Here is a 21,771-nt window from a genome sequence, read left to right on the forward strand (position 1 = left end):
AGGACAAAATCAAGACAGACTTCATAGCCTTCAGAAGATAAAGAAGTGTATCTATACATCATTCTTTCAGGCTTTAAATTTAATAGCAACCCCTGACAAGAGACCCAGAGAAGCCACTGGGCAAAAAAATGACCTCATTTTGCTTAACAACAATAAATCAGACCAAATTTTATATAACTTTTTCTTATAATAACTTTGATAAAATCTGCAAGTATAATGTTAAAATTCAATTCAGTATTGGTGATATTGCAATCACCAATAATGTAGTCAAGCATGCCTTCTTAGAATCTAATTTAATCCAAGGGAAAAAAACCTTATTTTGGATGATTGCTTAGAACTACTTCTTTCAGCTAAGGTTTTGATATGAGTTGAACAGCAGAAAATTAAAAAATAACCTCTGAGGAGGACTCAGGAATTCTGGTATTCTGTATAGCTGGTAGAGGCAGACAGCCATAAATTTTGAAAAACAGATGGCTTCTGATTGGGAATGGGCATGGCAGAGTAGAAGACACACATCTGAATATAAGTAGGCCATATGAATAGGTATCTATAGGCAAAGCAAGACGTTTTCCATACAAGTAGATTTGGATTTCCTCTAATATTTACTTGCTCTCTCAGTGTTTCACGCCAGAACACTCACAACTGATCATTTAGTCTGAAAAGAAAATTCAAGGCTAATGTAGACAAACTTCAGTAATATCCCATGGAGAATAAAATTCTGACAGGGATAGCTCGAAAATATTTCACATTTATTAAGGTATAAATAAACCTTCTTCTTAAAGCTTATGAGACACTTCCATGTACATTGCTCACTTACCTTTACAACAATCTTGTGATGTAGGCATTGTTGTCCTTATTTTATAAATGACTAAACTAAGGCACAGAAAGACTCATTATATCAACTTATACTTATCCCTAGAAGGATTTGAAGTTCCTGTTTGTGCACATATAATTATGTAAATGTGTATATTTATACATATAATGCATAAATTCATTCTCAAGTACATTTTAAAGTTAATAAAAGAGACATTGTCTTTAGTTTCTTTTCTTTAATCCTCAATAATATTAAGTAATGTGTCTGAGAAACAGAAGACATCTAATTATTTATGTAAGATGACAGTTTAAAGAATGAACAGACTCTTCTACCTCCACCACCACCATCACCGCCTACCTCCTTCTGCCACTCCCGGTGCTGGTTTTGTGCTCCTTAGGTGCAGATCTGGTACCTCTTTTGTGAAGGGGCCCCTGAGGAGACACCTTTGATCACTGTGGCCATCGAAAAACCCAAGGAAGGAGTCAAGACTGAGGACAAGGATCATGCCAATTTGAAGGTGGTGGGGCAGGATGGCTCCGTGGTCCAGTTTAAAATTAAGAGGCATACGCTACTTAGTAAACTAATGGAAGCCTATTTGAATGACAGGGCTTGTCAATGAGGCAGATCAGATTCTGATTTGACTGGCAGCCAATCAATGAAACAGGCACACCTGCAGAGTTGAAGATGGAGGATGAAGATACAATTGATGTGTTCGAGCAACAGACAGGAGATGTCTACTAAAAAGGAAACCTGCTGCTTTACTCCATAACTGTTCTTCCAGACCAAGAAGACATTCTCAGTTAGAAAACTGCACTTTGGTTCTATCACATCCTGACTACTACAGTAGTTTTCTTTATTCTTTCATTTCTCCCTCCCCCATTCCTTTGTTGAACATAAAGTAACTAATGTATGTGCACAAGCATTTGCATTTTTTTAACTAAATGGCCAATGGTATGTTATGTTATTTCATTTAAAGATTTTACTTATTTATTTTTAGAAAAAGGGGAAGGGAGGGAGAAAGAGAAGGAGAGAAACATAGGCTGGCTGCCCCTTGCACATGCCCTAGCCGGGGAAGGGCCCACAATACAGGCATGTGCCCAGACAGAGAGTCAGCAGGCAAACTTTTGCTTTGTGGGACAATGTCCAACCCATTGAGTCACACTGGTCAGGGTGCTAATGGTATGTTTTACTCAACATCAAATGGAGATGGGATGGGAGAAAATACTGGTTCTGTGAAAATACCTCATTTCTCCATTAGTGGCATGATTATTCAGCTCCTATCTTTATATTCCAGTAAGTTATTTTGCTCTCACTGTTTAACAAAAAAAGGAATGGCGTAAAAATCCTTGCATACCTTGTTTGATTGGAGAATTTTAATGTTTTTTATTTATTATTGTAAGACCAAGGACAATTTTATAACTTTTTTGTGCACAGCTGTTACATGTAGGAAAATCTATCTTTAAGTAAGGATAAATAACTCTAGAAGACATGAATCCTAGATAGTTTTCCCTTCAAGTCAAGCATCTTGCTGTTTAAATAAACTCCTTGTTTTAAAAAAAGGAATAAAAAGACTAAACGTTATGATGATAAATTATAATATTTTTCTCTTAATATAGCTATACAACTGGTAACTTACTAACAAGCACACACATTTAAAATTTTTTCTGTTTATTCAGGTAAAAAAAGCAGCTTTGGCTAATCAGAGACAAGGTAGTCGCTTGCTCAGGCACTGAAAAAATAGTATAAAACAGATTAAAAATCAAATTATAGAAGTAATTTTGGGAATTCTCAGCACATGGTGATAATTGAAATCTGCAGCACTGGAATTCATCTAGATATCATGGTGGAGAAGAGAAGAACTTAGGACTGAGCTCTTAGGGAATCCATCTTTTGTGTTCAGATGGAAGAGAAGCTCACAAAATATTTACAAGGAACTTCTGGAAGAATGTCACAGATTTTGACAGAATAGAGGAAGTTTCAAGAAAAGGAAGTTTCTTGCCAACTGCTGAAAAGCTAAGGAAAAGAACAGAAAAACACGTGATTAGTTTCATGAGAGTCACTGTTGGCCTTAGCAAGAGTAGTAGAATGATCAGGGAAAAGCCATTCTGGAGAAGGTCAAAAACAAGTAAAGGAGGTGAGGAAGGGAGTCAGTGATAGCAAACACTCTTCTTAAAAACATGATTAGGGAAGGCAAGAAAAAGAGGAGTGGAAGGAAGGTTTTTGTATTCGACTATGAAGATGGAGATTATACACTGACAATGTAATTATTGAGAGGGTATTCTGGTGTGACTGAAAAGTCAGTTTTTATTGTGTAGTTCCAATAATCATGTAAGGACTGCTCAGATCTATGTTATTTGGTGAAATATTTATTATTATATTCTTGCAACTAGGGTGCTCCCAAAGGCACCATGGTTCAAATAGAGTGTGACAGAAACTGCTATTTCCTCCTAATATCCACTTTACCATTAGACTTTCAAGTGGGCACAGGAGTTCCCCAAATAAAGACAATTCCCCAGTCCTCCCTGTGGATGGGAGAATAAGTTCTGACCAGTGAATATAAGGAAGAGTACATACTGGAGCCGCTTCAGAGACCCCTCTTGAAGAAAGAGTTCACATGAACCCTTTGATCCCCTATGCCTCTTTCCTCCTTCCTGCTGGTTGAAAAATGGACTTGATCCTTGCATCTGAAGTAACCTTCTTGGGCGATGAGGTGACCTTGAGAATAGAGGCCACAGATGACACAGCAAAAGACTAAAAGAATTCCAAAGTCCATGTTGATGTCATAAAATAGAGTTCCATGGAAGCCTTAGTCCATCAATATCTGGATATTGGTGCAAAAGAAAAATAAGCATTTAGTTTAAGCCTCTGATGTTTTAGGGGCTCTTAATACTCTTAGACAAACCTAAATCTACCGAATATATAAAAGACAGCAAGAAAACCCAGTGGGTAACAGAAATGATAAGCCATCATTGAAATGAAAACAAATTAAAAGTCAGTGAAGAAAATTCCATTTAGAAAAAATGATAACCTTAAGACCAGGGATTCTGTCCAGCAGTATTTGATGTTAGGAAGGAAATGGTCAGGGAAATAAATGACCATAATAGGGGGAAAATGCCACATGAGGAAACGTGGTCCCATATTATCCAGCCTCCTTGTTTATCACTGGTCAAACACAGCAGATGCTCTTGTAAAGTCTTCCTTCAAATGAGGCACCTCCTGTTCAGTGCATACTTTTATATTTTCCTTTAACCTGTTTAAAACATCTTTAACCTGCTTAACTCAATATATACATATAACAGAGTCCATATGATTGTATTGTTTTTTTAATAATTAAGAAAATGGTAAAGTATGTGAAAAGACAAAGCCAGCCCCATTTGCTATTGTGCCACCATTTGCCAAGCAGACCTGTGACCTTGTTAAATATGACTGTCATTTTATTCTTTGGAGCTTGTCCCCAGGACTGGAAATTACTAGAAGCAAGAACAGAACTAACAGCTTGCTGAAGTTAACATTGGATAAACTGCAGTCTCTGTTACAATTCCCCAATAGCCCAGGGCCACACAACAGCAACCCCCCCACCCGCCATCCTTTTTTAATCCAAAGCCCCACCCCTCAAGGCTGGTGTATCTCTTCATACTATACCCCTATCCTTTCTTGGAGAGTGCATAAAAACTTTATTCTCTACATTTTCTTCTCTTTGAGAATTCTTTCATAGCCAGCATCACCGACCACCTTAACAGTATATAGAAATGCTTCTTCTGGTAACCATTTCTATTTCTTTATTTGAAGGAGCAACTCAATGAAATTTAATAAAGAGAAAATATACTTTTGAGCTGACTACCAAATATATTACAAAAAAGCTAATGAAAAGTCATCATCTTGAGCTTCTGGCCAAGATGGAGGCATTGGTAGATATGCTTCACTTCCCCACAAAACCTAAAGAAGGACAACAACCAATTTAAAAACAGAAATAACCACAACTGCCAGAAAAATCGAACTATATGAAAGTTTGACAACCAAGGAGTTAAAGAAGAAATATTCATCCAGACTGGTAGGAGGGGCGGAGACAGGCAGCCAGGGTGGAGAGGACATGCAGCAAGGTGGTGGCTGGTAGACCAGGTCATGGAGGCAGCAGCTGGCAGACAAGATGGCCCCCCTTTGCATGCAGATAAACTGGGAGGAACAACTGGGGAGCGAGATAGATTGGAAGACCCAGCGTTCCGGTGCGGGAAAAGAAAGCTTCAAAACTTCTGGCTATAAAAACCTGTGGGAATTGTAGCGGTGGGAGAAACTCCCAGTCTCACAGGAGAGTCCACTGGAGGGACCCATGGGGTCCTAGAGTGTGCACAAGCCCACCCACCCAGGAACCAGCACCAGAAGGGTGCTATTCACTTGTGAGTAGCAGGGGAAGTGACTGAAAGCAGAGCAAGAGCCAAGCAAGTGCATTGTTCCCTCTCATACCCCTCCCCCAAATACAGCATCACAGCAGAGTGAAGTGGGTTGTCTCCCCCCACCCCCATTGGTGAACACCTAAGGCTCTGCTCCTTACTACGTAACAGGTGCGCTGCAACAAAGAAATATGGCCCAAATGAAAGAACAGATCAAAACTCCTGAAAAAGAACTAAGTGATGAAGAGATAGCCAACCTATCAGATGCAGAGTTCAAAACACTGGTAATCAGGATGCTCACAGAAATGGTTGAGTTGGCCACAAAATAAAGAAAGAAGTGAAGCCTACATAAAGTGAGATAAAGAAAATTATACAGGGAGCCAACAAAAGGGAAGGAAACCAGGACTCAAATCAATGATTTGGAACAAAAGGAAGACATAAATATGAAGCTGGAACCGAATGAAGAAACTAGAACTCAGAAAAATGAGGGGAGGCTTTGGAACCTCTGGGACAACTTTAAACATACCAACATCTGAATCACAGGGGTGCCAGAAGGAGAAGAGGAAGAACAAGAAATTGAAAACTTATTTGAAAAAATAATGAAGGAGAACTTCCCCAATCTGGGAAAGGAAATAGACTTCCAGGAAGTCCAGGAAGCTTAGAGAGTCCCAAAGAAGCCGGATCCAAAGAAAAACACACCAAAGCACATCAGAATTACATTACCCAAAATGAAGGAGAGAATCTTAAAAGCAGCATGAGAAAAGGAGACAGTTACCTACAAAAGAGTTCCCATAAGACTCTCCCCTGATTTCTCAAAAGAAATCTTGCAGGCAAGAAAGGGCTGGAAAGAAGTATTCAAAGTCATGAAAGGCAAGGACCTACATCCAAGATTACTCTATAGAGCAGAGCTATCATTTAGAATGGAAGGGCAGAGAAAGTGCTGCCCAGATAAGGTCAAGTTAAAGTTGAGTTCATCATCACCAAGCCCTTATATGAAATGTTAAAGGGACTTATCTAAAGAAAAGGAGATCAAAAGTATGAATAGTAAAATGATAACAAACTCACAACTATCAACAACTGAACCTAAAAAAAATAAAAAGAACAAAAAGAAACTAATCAATCAACTAGACCAGGAACAGAATCACAGAAATGGAGACCACATGGAGAGATATCAATGGGGACGGGGTTGGGGGAGAATAGGAGAAAAGTTACAGGAAATACGAAGCATAATTGGTAGGTACAAAATAGGCAAGGGGAGGTTAAGAATAGTATAGGAAATGGAGAAGCTAAAGAATTTATATGTATGACCCATGGACATGAACTAAGGGGGTGGGGGAATGCTGGAAGGAAGGGGGTACATGGTGGAGGGGGATAAAGGGGGGAAAATGGGACAACTGTAATAGCATAATCAATAAAATACACTTTTAAAAAAGTCATCATGTAACATAATAGAGAATAGGATTTCTTTTTCTTTTTTTAAAAGATTTTATGTATTTATTTTTAGACAGGGGAAGGGAGGGAGAAAGAGAGAGAGGGAAGTATTAATGTGTGGTTGCCTCTCACATGCCTCTTACTGGGGGGCCTGGCCTGAAACCCAGGCATGTGCCCTGATTGGGAATCAAACTGGCAACCCTTTGGTTCTTAGGGCAGCACTCAATCCATTGAGCCACACCAGCCAGGGCAGTGTTTCTATTCTATTTGCATGCTTTTCACTGAGAGATCACCACTATATAACTATATATAATGGGAATGAATTTGATTCTACAATGCCATTGTACAATAACTATTATATACTCTTATTTTCTAAATCAGGTGTAATCTGTTCTAAGGTTGGAGGAAAAATTCAGCCAATCATTTTTGGGGCTCCTTTCTCTTCCTCTGTGGAGTCCTGCAACAATCTGGGCTTCAGTAATGTTAAAACCAGGAGGTTGGGCTATCCTCTCTTCTCTATGATTGCCGTTTTGCCAATGTTCTGTTGACTGCAGGATGCTGCTGCAGGGCCCTGCAGCCAGCCTCTTGCCCGCTGAAGATCAGGCAGGCTCAGAGATATATCTCACAGGGGATCTTCCCAAAGATTTTGGATTGTGCCTCTCGTTGCCCAGATCCGGAGAGGGTTACTGCATGTCTGCAGGGTTTGGTTTCTGCCACCCAGTGTTGTATTCCATTTTGTCTCTCCAGCTGAAGAAAGGTAAAACTCTTTTCCAATGTTTGAAAACATGATACCTTTTCTTGAATATATACAAGGAAAAGAGATGACAACCACAATTCATTTTTTCTCCTAATTATGCACAATATTAAACTTATGTATCTCAGAAAGGATATTAACATTTGTTTTGAGCTTGTTCTCACAAAATATCATTATTCAAGTGACAAGCAGAATAATTAATTTCACTTCTCTGGTTTGAATTTCAGTTCTCTTTCTAGCTCCAGTTTATATGCTAACTGGCAGTGGAATTAGATCACTGACAGTTGGTTCTTCTCTCTATAAATTGACTGATATTGTCAATTCCATTTTAACACATTTGAGTTCTGGTGAGTTTCCTTATGCCAGCTCCAAACATAAAATTAGCATAACTGTGTACTAATATGATCTGCCTATATCTTTGAATTTTTATAGATAAATTCAGTTGTGATTATCCTTAGATATATAAAAATAGTTTTGAAAACTTATATTAACCTGTTTTATGATTTGAAAGAAAAAAGTATAAATCTGACATTAGAATTATAAGTAAATCCTAATCAGATTTAAATTTAAGTACAATCCCTTTGACAATTTTAATAATATTTTTAGTATTATGATTATGGCAATAGATATTACATGGGAGTATTATGGTATTAAAAATTGGGATTAACAATGGTGAAATGCTTAAATTTGTTTACAAAAGAAAGAATCTAAAGAACTGGTTTAGTATTATACATACCTATATACATACATATACATATATTTAATTTATATATATTAACACCTGCCCCCACCACCACTAGTCTCATTTAGAGGATACAAGGGAACCAGCTCATTCTTCTGAAAACTGTCAGTAAAGTAAAAGGTCAGAGATTTAATCTCCCTTTCTTGTATGAACTATATTTCAGGAAAACTAAATAGTTGTTGAGGAAATTTTTCTTCGTAAAGGAATTCCAGCCAATGGAAAAAGAAAGATGAGAATATCACCATTTTGCAAACCCCAAATCAAAGAATGAACCCAAGCAGTGATTATCTATGGTTGCTAACATTATCAAAGGAGAGCCAACAAAATATTATGTATCTCACAATACAATAGTCCTCTTTTATCCACGGAGGATGCATTTCAAGACCCCTCGCCTGAAACCATGCAGAGTAGAGAACTCTATATATACTGTTTTATTCAACACATACCTACCTATGATAAAATTTAATTTATAAATTGGGTACAGCAAGAGATTGACAATAATAACTGATAACAAAATAGAACAATTGTAACAAAAATTATGTGAATGTGGTCTCTCTCAAAATATCTTATAGTGCTATATTTGCCCTTCTTCTTGTGATGGGTTGGTGGAGCCACTTCAAAAACAAGATGGCTGTCACCCACATTTTCTAATTATGTTGCCAGAACACAGGCAGATAATTTTTGTTTTTGAGAGCACGTGGGTTTTTTGCTCTGTTTACTACTCATGGCTTTATTATATACCCTCTAGCATTGCCACACTGTACCAGAGTTAATCTATCCTTCCATGTTTTATGCCCTGATGCCTCCTTTGCACTTTTATGAATATGGGTTCTATTGGGCGTCTTTTTTGAAAACAGCCTGGTTTCATCCTTTCTCCTTAATCAACTCCTTCAACTCTGCAAGAAATGTAGCAGAAGCTTCTTCCTAGGCAGACACAGCCTCTCTAGTAACTTATAATTTTCAGTCCAACCCTTTTCCTGAACCTGTTTAACCATCCCTTACTTGCAGTAAATGGCCTGGTGCCGCTCATTTCCGGAGGTCCCTTGCTGAAGTGTTCAAATAGGCTCAGTGTTTTCTGGGGCAACGCATTATCGTCCTTGGAACATTATGTATTCATGTCTTTCACCTGCAAATTTAGTGTCTTTCTCATCTTAACTAAACCCTTATTACTCACTGTGGCAGCATCGTTTGCAGTTTGAGGTGCAACAGCAAAACTAGCACAAATTTCTTTTTCCTTCTTCACAATTTCATGGATAGATTTGTTCTTATTGTAGATCTGAGCAACCTCAGCACAGTTTTTTTCTTTCCTTATTGAGAGCTTTCACCTTTTCACTTAAATGAAGTACTTCACATATTCTCTTTGGCATATCTGAGTTGCCAACATCACTACCCTTGTGCTTTGTGGCCATTAATAAGTGAAATAAATGTTAACTGAATCAAAATCTTGGGCTGGACGGAGCAGGATGGCTGAGTTTTCACCATGGTATTTAGAATAATGGACAACTTAAAACTTATAAATTGTTTACTTCTGGAATTTTCCATTTACTATTTTTAGACTACAGTTGACTGTGGCAAAATATGGATAAGGAAGGGGGACTACTGTGCCACTTATGAAGTAGCCTTGCCAAAAAACTGAACCTGTATAAAGTAAGCATCTAAATCTAGCTGAAAATTTATAGGAAACATGGGGGAAGAAAGACACGTTAAAAGATACCATGGGGAGGTAGGTGCAGAAAAATCGAAGTACTGAAAATTCTGCAGGTCAAAACAAACCATGTGATTTTTTTCAAAAATTAAATTGCAAGGAATGAAAAAGAAAGAGGGAATATTAAAAAATAGCAGCCAATCTCAATATGTTGACCTTATTTGGATTTCCACAAACTATTTCAATTATAACATGTTTTAAACAATTGGAAAATTAAAAACAAGTGCCTAAATATTTAGCAATATTGAGGAATTGTTAAATGTTTCAGGCGTGACATGGTATTATGTTTTTGTAAAGAGCTATTTTTTTAAATATATTTTATTGGTTATGCTATTACAGTTGTCCCATTTTCCCCCCTTCATTCCCCTCCACCCTGCCCATCCCCTCCCACCATTCCCCCCTTTAGTTCATGTCCATGTGTCATAAGTTCTTTAGCTTCTACATTTCCCATATTACATACTATTCTTGCCCTCCCCCTATTTTCTACCTACCATCTATGCTACTTATTCTCTGTACCTTTCCCCCATCTCTCTTCCTCTCACTCCCCTGTTGCTAACCCTCCATGTGATCTCCATTTCTGTGGTTCTGTTCCTGTTCTAGTTGATTGCTTAGTTAGTTTTTGTTTTTGTTTTAGGTGTGGTTAATAATTGTGAATTTGCTGTCATTTTACTATACATGTTTTTTATCTTCTTTTTCTTAGATAAATCCCTTTAACATTTCAGAAAATAAGGGCTTGGTGATGATGAACTCCTTTAACTTGATCTTATCTAAGAAGCACTTCATCTGCCCTTCCATTCTTTTTTTTCTGTTTTTAATGTATTTTATTGATTATGCTATTACAGTTGTCCCATTTTCCCCCCTTCATTCCCCTCCACCCTGCCCACCCTCTCCCAAACCATTCCCCCCTTTAGTTCATGTCCATGTGTCATAAGTTCTTTAGCTTCTACATTTCCCATATTACATACTATTCTTGCCCTCCCCGTGTCTATTTTCTACCTACTATCTATGCTACTTATTCTCTGTACCTTTTTCCCTCTCTCCTCCTCCCACTTCCCTGTTGTTACCCCTCCATATGATCTCCATTTCTGTGGTTCTGTTCCTGTTCTATTTGTTTGCATAGTTTGCTTTTGTTTTAGGTATGGTTGTTACTAACTATGAGTGTGATGTCTTTTTTTTACTGTTCATATCTTTTATCTTCTTTTCCTTAGATAAGTCCCTTTAACATTTCATATAATAAAGGCTTGGTGATGATGAACTCCTTTAACTTGACCTTATCTGAGAAGCACTTTCTCTGCCCTTCCATTCTAAATGAAAGCTTTGCTGGATAGAGCAATCTTGGATGTAGGTCCTTGCCTTTCATGACTTGGAATACTTCTTTCCAGCCCCTTCTTCCCTGCAAGGTCTCCTTGGAGACATCAGCTGACAGTCTGATGGGAACTCCTTTGTAGGTGACTGTCCCCTTATCTCTTGCTGCTTCTAGAATTCTCTCCTTCATTTTAATCTTGTGTACTGTAATTCTGATGTGCCTTGGTGTATTCTTCCTTGGGCCCAACTTCTTTGGGGCTCTCTGAACTTCTTGGACTTCCTGGAAGTCTATTTCCTTTGCCAGATTGGGGAAGTACTCCTTTATTATTTGTTCAGATAACTTTTCCAATTGTTACTCTTCCTCTTCCCCTTCTGGTACCCCTATAATTCAGATGTTGGAACATTTAAAGATGTCCTGGAGGTTCCTAAGCCTCTCCTCACTTTTTTGGATTCTTGTTTCTTCATTCTTTTCTGTTTGGTTGTTTCTTTCTTCCTTCTGGTCCACTCCATTGATTTGAGTCCCAGTTTTCTTCCCATCACTATTGGTTCCCTGTGCATTTTCCTTCATTTCTCTTAGCGTAGCCTACATTTGTTCATCTAATTTATGACCAAAGTCAACCAGTTCTGTGAGCATCCTGATCACCAGTACTTTGAACTGTGCATCTAATAGGTTGGCTATCTCTTGGTCGCTTAGTTGTATTTGCTGTGGAGCTTTGACCAGTTCTTCCATTTGCGCCATTTTTTTCTTGTCACTCCATACATATATGAGGGGTGGAGCCTTAGGTGTTCACCAGGGCGGGTCAACCCAGTCGCTGGTTTGTGAAGTTGTATGTGGGGGTGGGGTCTGAGAGGGAATAATGGAGCTTGCTCCACTCTCTGCAGGATTTCAGTCCCTTCCACTGCTTCCCTCAAGCAAACTGGGACTTTCTGGTGCTAATTCCGGTGTGGGTGGGCTTGTGCACATTCTAGGACCCTGTGGATCTCTCCAACAAACTATCCTGTGAGGCTGGGAGTCTCTCCCTGCACCTCAACCCCCACTGGTGTTTTTAATCAGTGCCCCAAGGCTCTATTTCCTGGTGGCGCTGGGACCCTGGGACTGCCCGGCCAGCCAGCTGCCTTGAGTGCAGTGCCTGACTTCACAATCACCACCTCGCTGGGTCTGCCTGTTTTCACTCCGGGCCCAGGGTCTGTCAGCCACTGCCTGCGCCCCAAGGTCTGCCCTGCGGTCTTGCGTGACCCAGATGCATTATGCACCCCCTGCCACTGCTTTTTGTGCCGTGACCCCTCTCTGCCTGGCTGCCCGACTCCACCCTTCCTACTGGTTTGGATGAATGTGTCTATTTTAACTCCTTGATTGTCTGACTTCCATACAGTTTAATTTTCTATCAGTTCTGGTTGTTATCTTGTTTCTAAATTGTTGCTGTCCTTATTTTGGTTGTGCAGAGGAGGCACAGTGTGTCTACCTACACCTCCATCTTGGCCGGAAGTCCCAAGAGCTATTTTCTTTAGAGATACATGTGTACACATTATATATATAGAAATACTTATGAATGAAATGACACAAAGCATGGAATTTACTTCAAAATATATGGGTGGGTAAAGATATGGATAAAACAAGATTGTCCATATTGAAGCTAGGTTATGGTAATGGGTACAAGAGAGTTCATTGCATTATTATTTTTATTTTGTAAAGGGCTTATCTTCTAAATATGCCATAGAAAAACTTAGAGATGAAAAGGTACATGAGATTTGCCTCAAAATTATCCAGCTATGGGCAGATGGGTTGAGCGAGTGAGTCTCTATAGATGCAGTAAGATCTGTGACTATCAGTCGTTGACACTGAAGCTGAGAGGTAGGTACATGGTTTATTACAATATCCTTTCTACTTTTATATGTGATTGATATTTTCCACAATAAAAATTAAAATAGAAAATTCACTATTGCTCTTATAAGAAATGTACTTATTTACCTGGCAAATCATAACAATTATGAGTATAGAGCACTTCACCTGTGAAGGAAAAACACATTAGGAAACAATGCTGTTGCAGATAGCCTCTTTGAAGCTTTGCCTCAGTGTATTATATAGCACAAAATAGCTACCCATAAATCTCAGGGGCACAAAACATTTTATCTGCCATGACAGGCTAAGTTTTATTGCAGTAAAAAGCCACCAAAAAATCTCAGTGGCATATAACAAGGTTTGTTGTATTCCTCCCACCCCCAACCTCCCCAGAAGTGCTTTGTTCATTGGAATCTCTCATTGACTCAAACTGATGGAGCAGCCATAATATCAAGTCTTGCCTATTGCTGTGCCTGAGGGGAAGCAAGCTCTGGAGTATCTCACATTGGTGAGTAAAGCGTCCAGTCTAAAAATGACACATGTCACTTCTCATAATTCATATGCTTGAATCAGTCACATGACTGTATTCAACCACAAGGGGGCCTGGGAGTGCATTGCCATCACATGCCCAGAAGAGAGAACTGGAAATATTTGGCAAAGAATTGCAATGACTTTATTGTTAAAAGAACTTGTGTCATGATGTTGAAGCTGTATCACACTTTAGACCTGTGGATGATTGTACCTTGTTGCCACCTCTCAGACAGCATCTAGACACAAGTGTTCATATATCTTTTTTGGTTATTTCTCTCCTTTGACTCACAGTCATGCAGTATGTTGCATGCAGATACTGCAAAAATAAATGCAAGGTAATTGGTTGATTCAGTTATGTAATACTCATCAATACTTTTTAGACGAAAATGTTCCATTCCCCCCCTTGGATTATTAAAGTAATGTTATTAGAGACAACCTGGAAAATACGGACAACTAAAAAGAGAGAAATCACTAATAATATCACCTTCAAAATATAATCCAGTTAATATTTTGGTGGATTTTTTCCAAAGTTTTCTATCATTAAAAAAACAAAACTAGCTTTCATGCTGTAACTATTTCCTTATTAGTGACATTGCTTCAATAGCTGGTTTAATTGGCCCTGAAACAACAGATAATTATTTATAAGATGTTTTAGCCCCTTTTCTTATAACCTGAGTGTCAAAACATGATTATGCAGTACTTAAATACTAATGGTTAACTAACAGTTCCAGGTTACATTATGTATTTTAGAGAAATGAATCCCTAGTACTAAAATTGCTTGTCAGTGTAAGACCAGTCATGAAACAAATAAATAATTCTAATAGTTATTTTCACTTGCATCTGGTATTTTCTCCACCCATATTATTTATGAAAAGGGAATGCTTTAAAAGTTCATATTACTGTGGAATTTAAGCCTCTTAAAATTAAGATTCTAATTACCTTTCAAAATAAACTACTGATGATTCAGGCAATGACTAGTTAGTCTAAGAAGTAAATTGGCCAAATATGTTACAATTGGGATGATTTCTTTGAGCCCAGAAGCCATTTGCTTATAAATTGGATCTTCAGAAGTTAAAGATGATACATGCAATTTTTCAGAAATTCTTACTCAAACTTTTCTGAGGACTCTTTTTTGACCCTGCATTTGATGTACAGATTTCTTCATTCTACTCAATAAAGGAAATCACAAAAAATTTAATTGACCCAGAATCTATACAAAGATCCCATAATCTTATTATATTACAGCAATCTCTCAACTATATATGGTAGTAAATGAAAGAACAATAGAGTAGCTTGTGAACTTCAAGGCAAAAATCATGAATTATCCCTCTTTATAACACAACTCCTAGCATACTTTACTGCACAGAGGAAACACTAATCAACATATAAATGTGATAAAAAAGTACAGTTCCACTTGTATATGAGACATTTGTTTGGATAACTTGTTTACTTTCCTTATTGTTATTTCATATAAATCTCTGTATTCTGGAGTATTTCCTTACAATTTGCAGAAGGAAAATTACTGAATTAGTTCACCTGAACATTTCTTAGAATTTGACAAATGACTTTAGAAAATATTTGTCCTAAATTAGATCCCAAACAAAATATGAGTGCTTATTTCATTCTGTTCTCACCAATGGAGTTCATTCATATTTTAAACAAGCTGACTGATTAGATCCCTGGGAAATAATATCTTTTTGGTCTTCATTATTTAGTTGAACATTAGCAAAATACATAGTAGGCACTTACATTTCCTGTTTTGTGAATTGACTATTCATGTATATACATTTCCCATTTGTCTATTTAAGTCCTTAGTGTTTCTTATTTCTATTATTTGTCCCTCATACTGTACTATATACTTTTATCCCAAATACATATATATGTATATGCACACACACACACACACACACAGGGTCTGGCACAAATAACACCCCTTTTTCATTACAAAATCATAAGCCTATAACTCTGTAACATAACAATATCACACTCAAGCACCATATGGCATTTTAGGTGAAATGTTCAAATTAAAACTATAAGTTATTACACCCATATTATTACCCTACCAACCACACTCAAGCACACATTACTTCTGCTGGACCCTGTATACTATTTAACTGTGGTTCCATAAAGACAGTTATCTTATTTTTATTTATGTGTGAACAACACCTAACACAAAGAAAATAAACACTGTGTTTTCCAAAATTATTCTTACTTAGGATAAAATGAGATAATAAGGAAAGTGTTTAATGCAGTGCCTGTCACACAGCAGATGTTCGATAGATTATTTTAAGGAACCAATAAAAGCTTCGCTGTTGAACTAAAACCACAGGCTTCCATTTCAGACTTCAGGGAAATCAAGATTAGAGAAAGGAAATTAACACTGAGTAGATAACAAACTTGTCAATTGCAGATTTAGGATTTGAGCACTGATTCTTAAATTTTTCCCCATAATCACATCTGACTGAAATACTCCTGAGATGCTGTGACTAGTGAAAGTTTTGAAGGGCTAGTTATGAAACCTGAACTGGTAAAACCTTTTCTCAGTTGTTGAGTTCTCCCCCCCATCCCCCACCCAGTAATACCTTAATCCCCCCCACACAGAGATGTCTCTTCTTCCCTCATTTAAATTTTTAAGAAACTTGTGGTAAAAATAGTAAAGCTCAACAAGCACAAATATGCATCGCATGCATGCCATTTTTTTTTCCTCTCCATCAGATTAGTTTTGTTGTTAGAGAGGGAGGCAGCTGTCCTTGTGGCTACTGTTAGAAAAGCAGAACTAAAGCAAGGAGAGGGAAGGACTAGGCCACCGACGGAAACGGCCAGTCAGCTGGAGGGCCTGAAGCTCTGGGAGGGTCAGGAGCGTTTTCATTGCGGCCAGGGGAGCGCAGGGGGTTTGCAAAACAAATCTGAACAGGTTTTCGAGGACAGAAGCGCGGCGAGCTGGCCGGGTTAGCCATCAGGCAGGCGGGTGTGTCCGGTGCAGGCCGGATAACTGAGCCGGCTGAGGATGCTTGAGGCTGAAGGCGAAGGAAGCTGCTTCTAGGTCAGCGAAGGGCAAAGGAGGCCAAACAGTGGCGTGGGTAGCCTCCACATCTCGGTTCTGAATCATCTAGTCGGAAACCGAGGCCAGATCTAAGGCCAACCTTCCGCAATCCCAGCCACGGATGAATCTCCTCAGGCACTTCCGCTAAGAAGCCCAGAGCCCAAGCTCAGGCTCCATTTCTCAGCGCGCAGGCGCCTCGGGACCGGAGAGGCCCGGTCGCCAAGGGAGGGGGCGTGTGAGACGAAGGAAAGGTTCTGCGCCTGCGCAGTTTGCTCATTCCCAGATCAGGGGAACTAACCTGGAGCCGACGTCGCAGACTCTCGGGACTCCGGTCCGAACCTGCTCAGCGCTCCTCGACGCAGAGTCGCAGCGAGTCTCCTGAGAGCTCGGCAGATAGGGGTGTGGGGAGGAGGTAAGAGCCTCCGATGACAGGCGTCTCGGCTTCTCTTCACTCCTGCTGCCCTCACGGAGGGGGCGGGGTGGCCACTGGCCGCTCTGCCCTAGGGTCTCGGTCTGGCCCTCCTTTTCTTCCGGGGGCCGACCTGGTCACCGGACCGGTTCCTTTTCCGATCCCCTTCCGCGGGCCAGAGAATCAAGACCCTCAAACCTCGCGTCCCCGCTATGAAACCTGGAAGACCAGGTCAGGCCTGGAGGGTAATCTCGGTGTCTGTTGGCTGTTGACCGGGGGCTACCTACTCAGGTCTCTGGGAGTGCCCCCCAGGCCGCAGCGGGCGGCAGCAGGAGCGCCCCCAGGGGTCTGTCGCGCCAGGGGAGGGGCTGCGCAGGACGGAGGGGACTCGTTCCTGCCGAGTGGTAGTTTCTTCACTGAAAGGAGTCGACCCCTGCCTGAAAAATGTCATTGCTGCGGGTACTCTCTCTTTAAACCCATTCCCGCACAGATCCATTTCCCTCATCATTTTAGACAGGAACGATGAGTTAGTGTTCCTTCTCCATTATCTTTACCCTGGTACCTTAGAAAAAGGCTAAAAGATGATCTAACTTTTAAACTAGTAACTTGTATTACCGTCATTGCAAATTGTATTCCAGATTAAGGGTGTTCTTATTAGACTCTTATGGAAACCAGCCCATAAATTTGATACATTAATGGCTTAATTTAACAAAATAGGCGATTTGTTGGTTGAGTTTGGTTCCTTCATTTATTATTTTGAACTTGGAGTCTTTGAATTGGCAGAAGTTGAATGGTTTGATCCAGTAGAAATATTATATAAATTTGCACCAAATTTCTTCCATTATTTTCTCCCCTGGATGATAAACTGTATGCTTAGTGTAAAAAAAATTCTAAATATAATAATGAATAAGGAAAAAAGTCAACTCTAAGTCCTTTATTTAAAGGTAATCAACCACAGTTAATATTTTGGCTTTTTATGTTCGAGTCTTTTTTCCATGCTATTTTCTTCATTAAAATGAGATTTTTATATGCAATTGGATTGGCTGCTTTTTTGCTTAAAATTATATTTTAAACATTTTTCCCATGTGTTAAAAAATCTTTGTAAATGTAACGTTTTTTTATTACAAATATTTTTTTAAATAGTTACATTATAAATAAAGGTTATCATTCCCAATCATAATGTTACATAATATGATGGTATCATAGTTTATTTAACCAGATGGGTCTAAGGATCTCTTTACACACTTAAAAATTATTAAAGACTAAAAGTTTTGTTTTCTAATGCAGTGTATTTACCATTTTAGAAATGGAAACTCAGAATATTTAAAAATTTTGAATATTTGTTCATTAAAATAATAAACCATTATATATTAAATAATATTGTTGAAAAATATTTTCTTGGAAAATTTAGCGAGAAAGGTGACATTGCTTTACATTCTTTGCACATCATTTTAATGTCTGGTTTACCAGAAGATAGCTGGGTTCTTGTATCTGCTTCTCTTCAATCTGGTCTACTATCTTATTTAGGCTGAAGCATATTAAGAAACCCCAGCCTGACAATGATGTATACTTGGAAAAGGAAGGACTTTGCAGAACTCCTAAAAAGATCTTGGGGACTTCCCGGGGTCCTCAGACCTTAGTCTGAGAAAGCTGATTTAATCACCCATGTATTGATGAGCTTTTTGAAAGGTTTTTCGAAATTACTCTAGTACAAATATTGCACGACAAAAGTTCTTTGTGATGTGTTCTTGTGCACAAGTGCTATCGTTTCTATAGTAGTAGAATTGCTAGGTCATAGAGTATGTACTTTTTAAAAAGTTTTGATGAACATTACTTTTGATGCCTGCATAATTTTATGCTGTGTTCCAGTGCTGACATTTAGATTGTTTGAAATAATGATTTGGTGAAATATTTTTGCATATTTTTAGTTGTTTTGGACTATTTTCTTAAATTTCTAAAGAGTATTTAGATCAAATGTTCATTAATCTTTTTGAGGCTATTGATAGATATTGTCACATTGTTTCACTGAGTGTACCAGTTTATTTCTACCAGTGTGTCTGAGATGCTCTTTTTATATACCCTTACCAACATTGAGTAGTTTTATTATTAAAAAATTATGTTCTGATTTAGTAGGCAACAAATATGTTTTAATTTGCATTAGTTTGATAGTACAAATTGTGTATTGAACATTTTTTTCATAATCTTAAAAGTTGTATGTTCATGTTATTTGCCCTTTAATAGTCAGTGTCCAGGTGTTTTTCTAACAGATTTTATTACATTTTTATATTGCAAGGATACATGCTATAACTTTTTTAGAAAAGAACGATTATCTTTTTTCTTGTTTACAAAAATAGTACATTTTTGAGTGAAATACTATAGAGACATATAGATGTAAAAGGTTTATATAATCTCAAATAGATACCATTATTAACAGTTTGGCATTTAACTCTTCTATTGTTTTTTTCCTGTGCCTATGATAGTGCTGTTTTTTTTTACAACATACTTGTAATAATCAGTTTGTACTAAGCATGTAGCTTTGCAGTTGTTGCTTTTTTATCATTTAACATTACATATTGAATATTTTTCTGTAGAAATACATCTAATGCTGGGCAAACTTTTATCTAGCATGGGTTTAGGAACACTAATTATGTATGATATTTAGTTATCTGATGTCAGGCTCCTGTCCTCTTCTATATTCTCTTCCTAGGTGATCTCTTGCTGCCAGTTCCCAATTCTTTATCTCAGACTTCTCTCCTGCAGTCCAGATCCTTATATCCAACTGCCTATTGGACATCTCCCCCAGGATGTTCTCAAGGTACATCAAACGTGAACTCATGTTTTCCCTCAGTCCTGCCCCTCTTTGTATTTATTGCCTGTACTGGTCAGTGGCACTATCTACATAGTCACCCACAGTGGAAACCTGGCAGCAACCTCAGTGTTCTCCCTTATTTTCACTCTCCAATAGTTCTTATTCTTTACCCACTTTTATATCTAACTCTTTTCCATCTGTACTGTACTATCTCAGTTCAGGCCCTCATCATTTGTCACCTTAACCATTTTAGGTGTCTCCTTACTACTCTTGTTGATTTTCTGATTAATCTTCTATGTTGCTGCCAGTTTTTTAAATCATGAAGAGATTTTTAAAAGCCATTTTGTAAATATTGTAAATATTTGTTTGTAAATCTGATAGTACATAAATGGTCAATTGAGTAAGCATATTACCTAAAACAGGTTACCATATGTAAGTATGAGAAACTTGTTTAGAACAGGGAGCATATCTTATATTTCTTTTTTAAAAAAATATTTTAAAGATTTTATTTCTTTTCAGAGAGAGGAGAAGGATGGGAGAAAGAGAGGGAGAGAAATATAGATGTGCAAGAGAGCTGTGCAAGATGTGCATCAGTTGGTTGCCTCCCATTGGAGCCACAATCCAGGCACATATCTCAACCCCAAGGGAACCGGTGACCTTTCACCTTGTGGGATGACGCCCAGCAGAGCCACATCAGTCAGGACTCTTCCTCCCTCCCTTTCTTCCTCCCTTTCTTTTTTTAAAGATTTTATTTATTTTTCAACAGAGGGGAAGGGAGGGAGAAAGGGAGAAAAACATCAGTGTGCAAGAGAAGTTTTGATTGGTTGCCGCTTGCATGTCCCCTTTTGGGGACTTTGCCTTCAACGCAGGCATGTCCTGACTGGGAATCTAACTTGTGACCTTTTGGTTCCCGGGACAGCGCCCAGCCCATGGAACTGCCCCAGTCAGGGCAGGGCTTATATTTCTTTTGTATCTTCTGTCCATGGTAGATTACTGGCACAGTGTGTATTAATACATTTTGGTGGACTGAAATGGGAAGTATGTGCAAGCTTAAGATTTCATGTGTAGGTTTCAGTGTACATTATTGCTTTATCAAACCTACAAATTTTTGGAATTTGTTATTTTTTAAAAAATATTTTATTTATTTATTTTTAGAGAGAGAGGAAGGGAGGGAGAAAGAAAGGGAGAGAAACATCAATGTGTGGTTGCCTCTCAAGCACCCCCTACTGGGGATGTGGCCTGCAGCCCAGGCATGTGCCCTAACTGGGAATCTAAACAATGACCCTTTGGTTTGCAGGCCAGTGCTCAGTCTACTGAGCCACAACAGCCAGGGCAGAATACATTATTATTTTGTGATTATTTTACCTTTTTAATATCTTTGAAAGCATCAAATAATATAATGAGTAGTACATTGCTATATAGACAGATATTTTGTGAATATTTATTGAACTCCACAATTTTTTAGAAAAATTCTTTGGCTTTTTCTAATGAGAAATTATTTCTAGACCTTTCAATTCCTGTGCTTTATTTTTTTTATACGTTCTATATTCAAAGTTCCTTTACTATTTTTACTGTTATATTTATTTTTAATGTAATATTTATGTTTATCAAAGGGATACCTGTACATAATCTAAAGAATTAAGTAATACTATGACTTAATGAAAAATAATAGCTTTCTGTTCTAGTCCTTCTCTCCCCTGCATCCCGTTCTCCAGAAGTATCCTTTCTCAATCAGTGTTCCTTATCAGAATCACAAAATACAGAAAATGATTTGAGTAACTATTTTCTCAATTCCCCCAAGGATGGTATATAACTAATAACAATTTAGATGTATAGAAGAGAAATGAACTTATCACATAAAGTGAATGCCTTAGGGCAGTAGGGCTTAATTCTCTCACAGAAACCTTATTGAGAAAGGCTTCTCCTGAAGTCAATGGCTATTCAACTGTTTTTTTACCTCTAATTTTTAAAAATAACATGCTTGCTTATACAGCTTTCTC

General features: G+C 38.2%; 2 protein-coding genes across 4 annotated transcripts in view; both read left to right on the top strand.

Moving 5' to 3' along the window:
- Positions 1-703: 703 nt before the first annotated feature.
- LOC114492723 (small ubiquitin-related modifier 2-like) lies at positions 704-1,704 on the top strand. Its single transcript, XM_028507245.2, has 3 exons — positions 704-757; positions 1,212-1,421; positions 1,493-1,704. Exons 1-3 carry the CDS (start codon positions 704-706, stop codon positions 1,553-1,555), a joined length of 327 nt encoding a protein of 108 aa, XP_028363046.1. The 3' UTR covers positions 1,556-1,704.
- A 15,060-nt stretch (positions 1,705-16,764) lies between these two features.
- The window catches only part of ZFYVE16 (zinc finger FYVE-type containing 16), a 47,845-nt gene continuing 42,838 nt past the window's right edge, over positions 16,765-21,771 (top strand). Inside the window, exons 1-2 of one of the 3 annotated variants that reach the window (XM_028532341.2) lie at positions 16,767-16,965; positions 19,670-19,777. The gene's annotated coding sequence lies outside the window, so the exon portion shown is untranslated. Of the gene's footprint in view, positions 16,966-19,669; positions 19,778-21,771 lie in introns of all 3 variants that reach the window. The other 2 variants (XM_036020467.1, XM_028532349.2) reach the window with 2 other exon arrangements.

Source organism: Phyllostomus discolor, chromosome 3 (genome assembly GCF_004126475.2).
Source record: "Phyllostomus discolor isolate MPI-MPIP mPhyDis1 chromosome 3, mPhyDis1.pri.v3, whole genome shotgun sequence".
Taxonomy (NCBI): Eukaryota; Metazoa; Chordata; class Mammalia; order Chiroptera; family Phyllostomidae; genus Phyllostomus; species Phyllostomus discolor.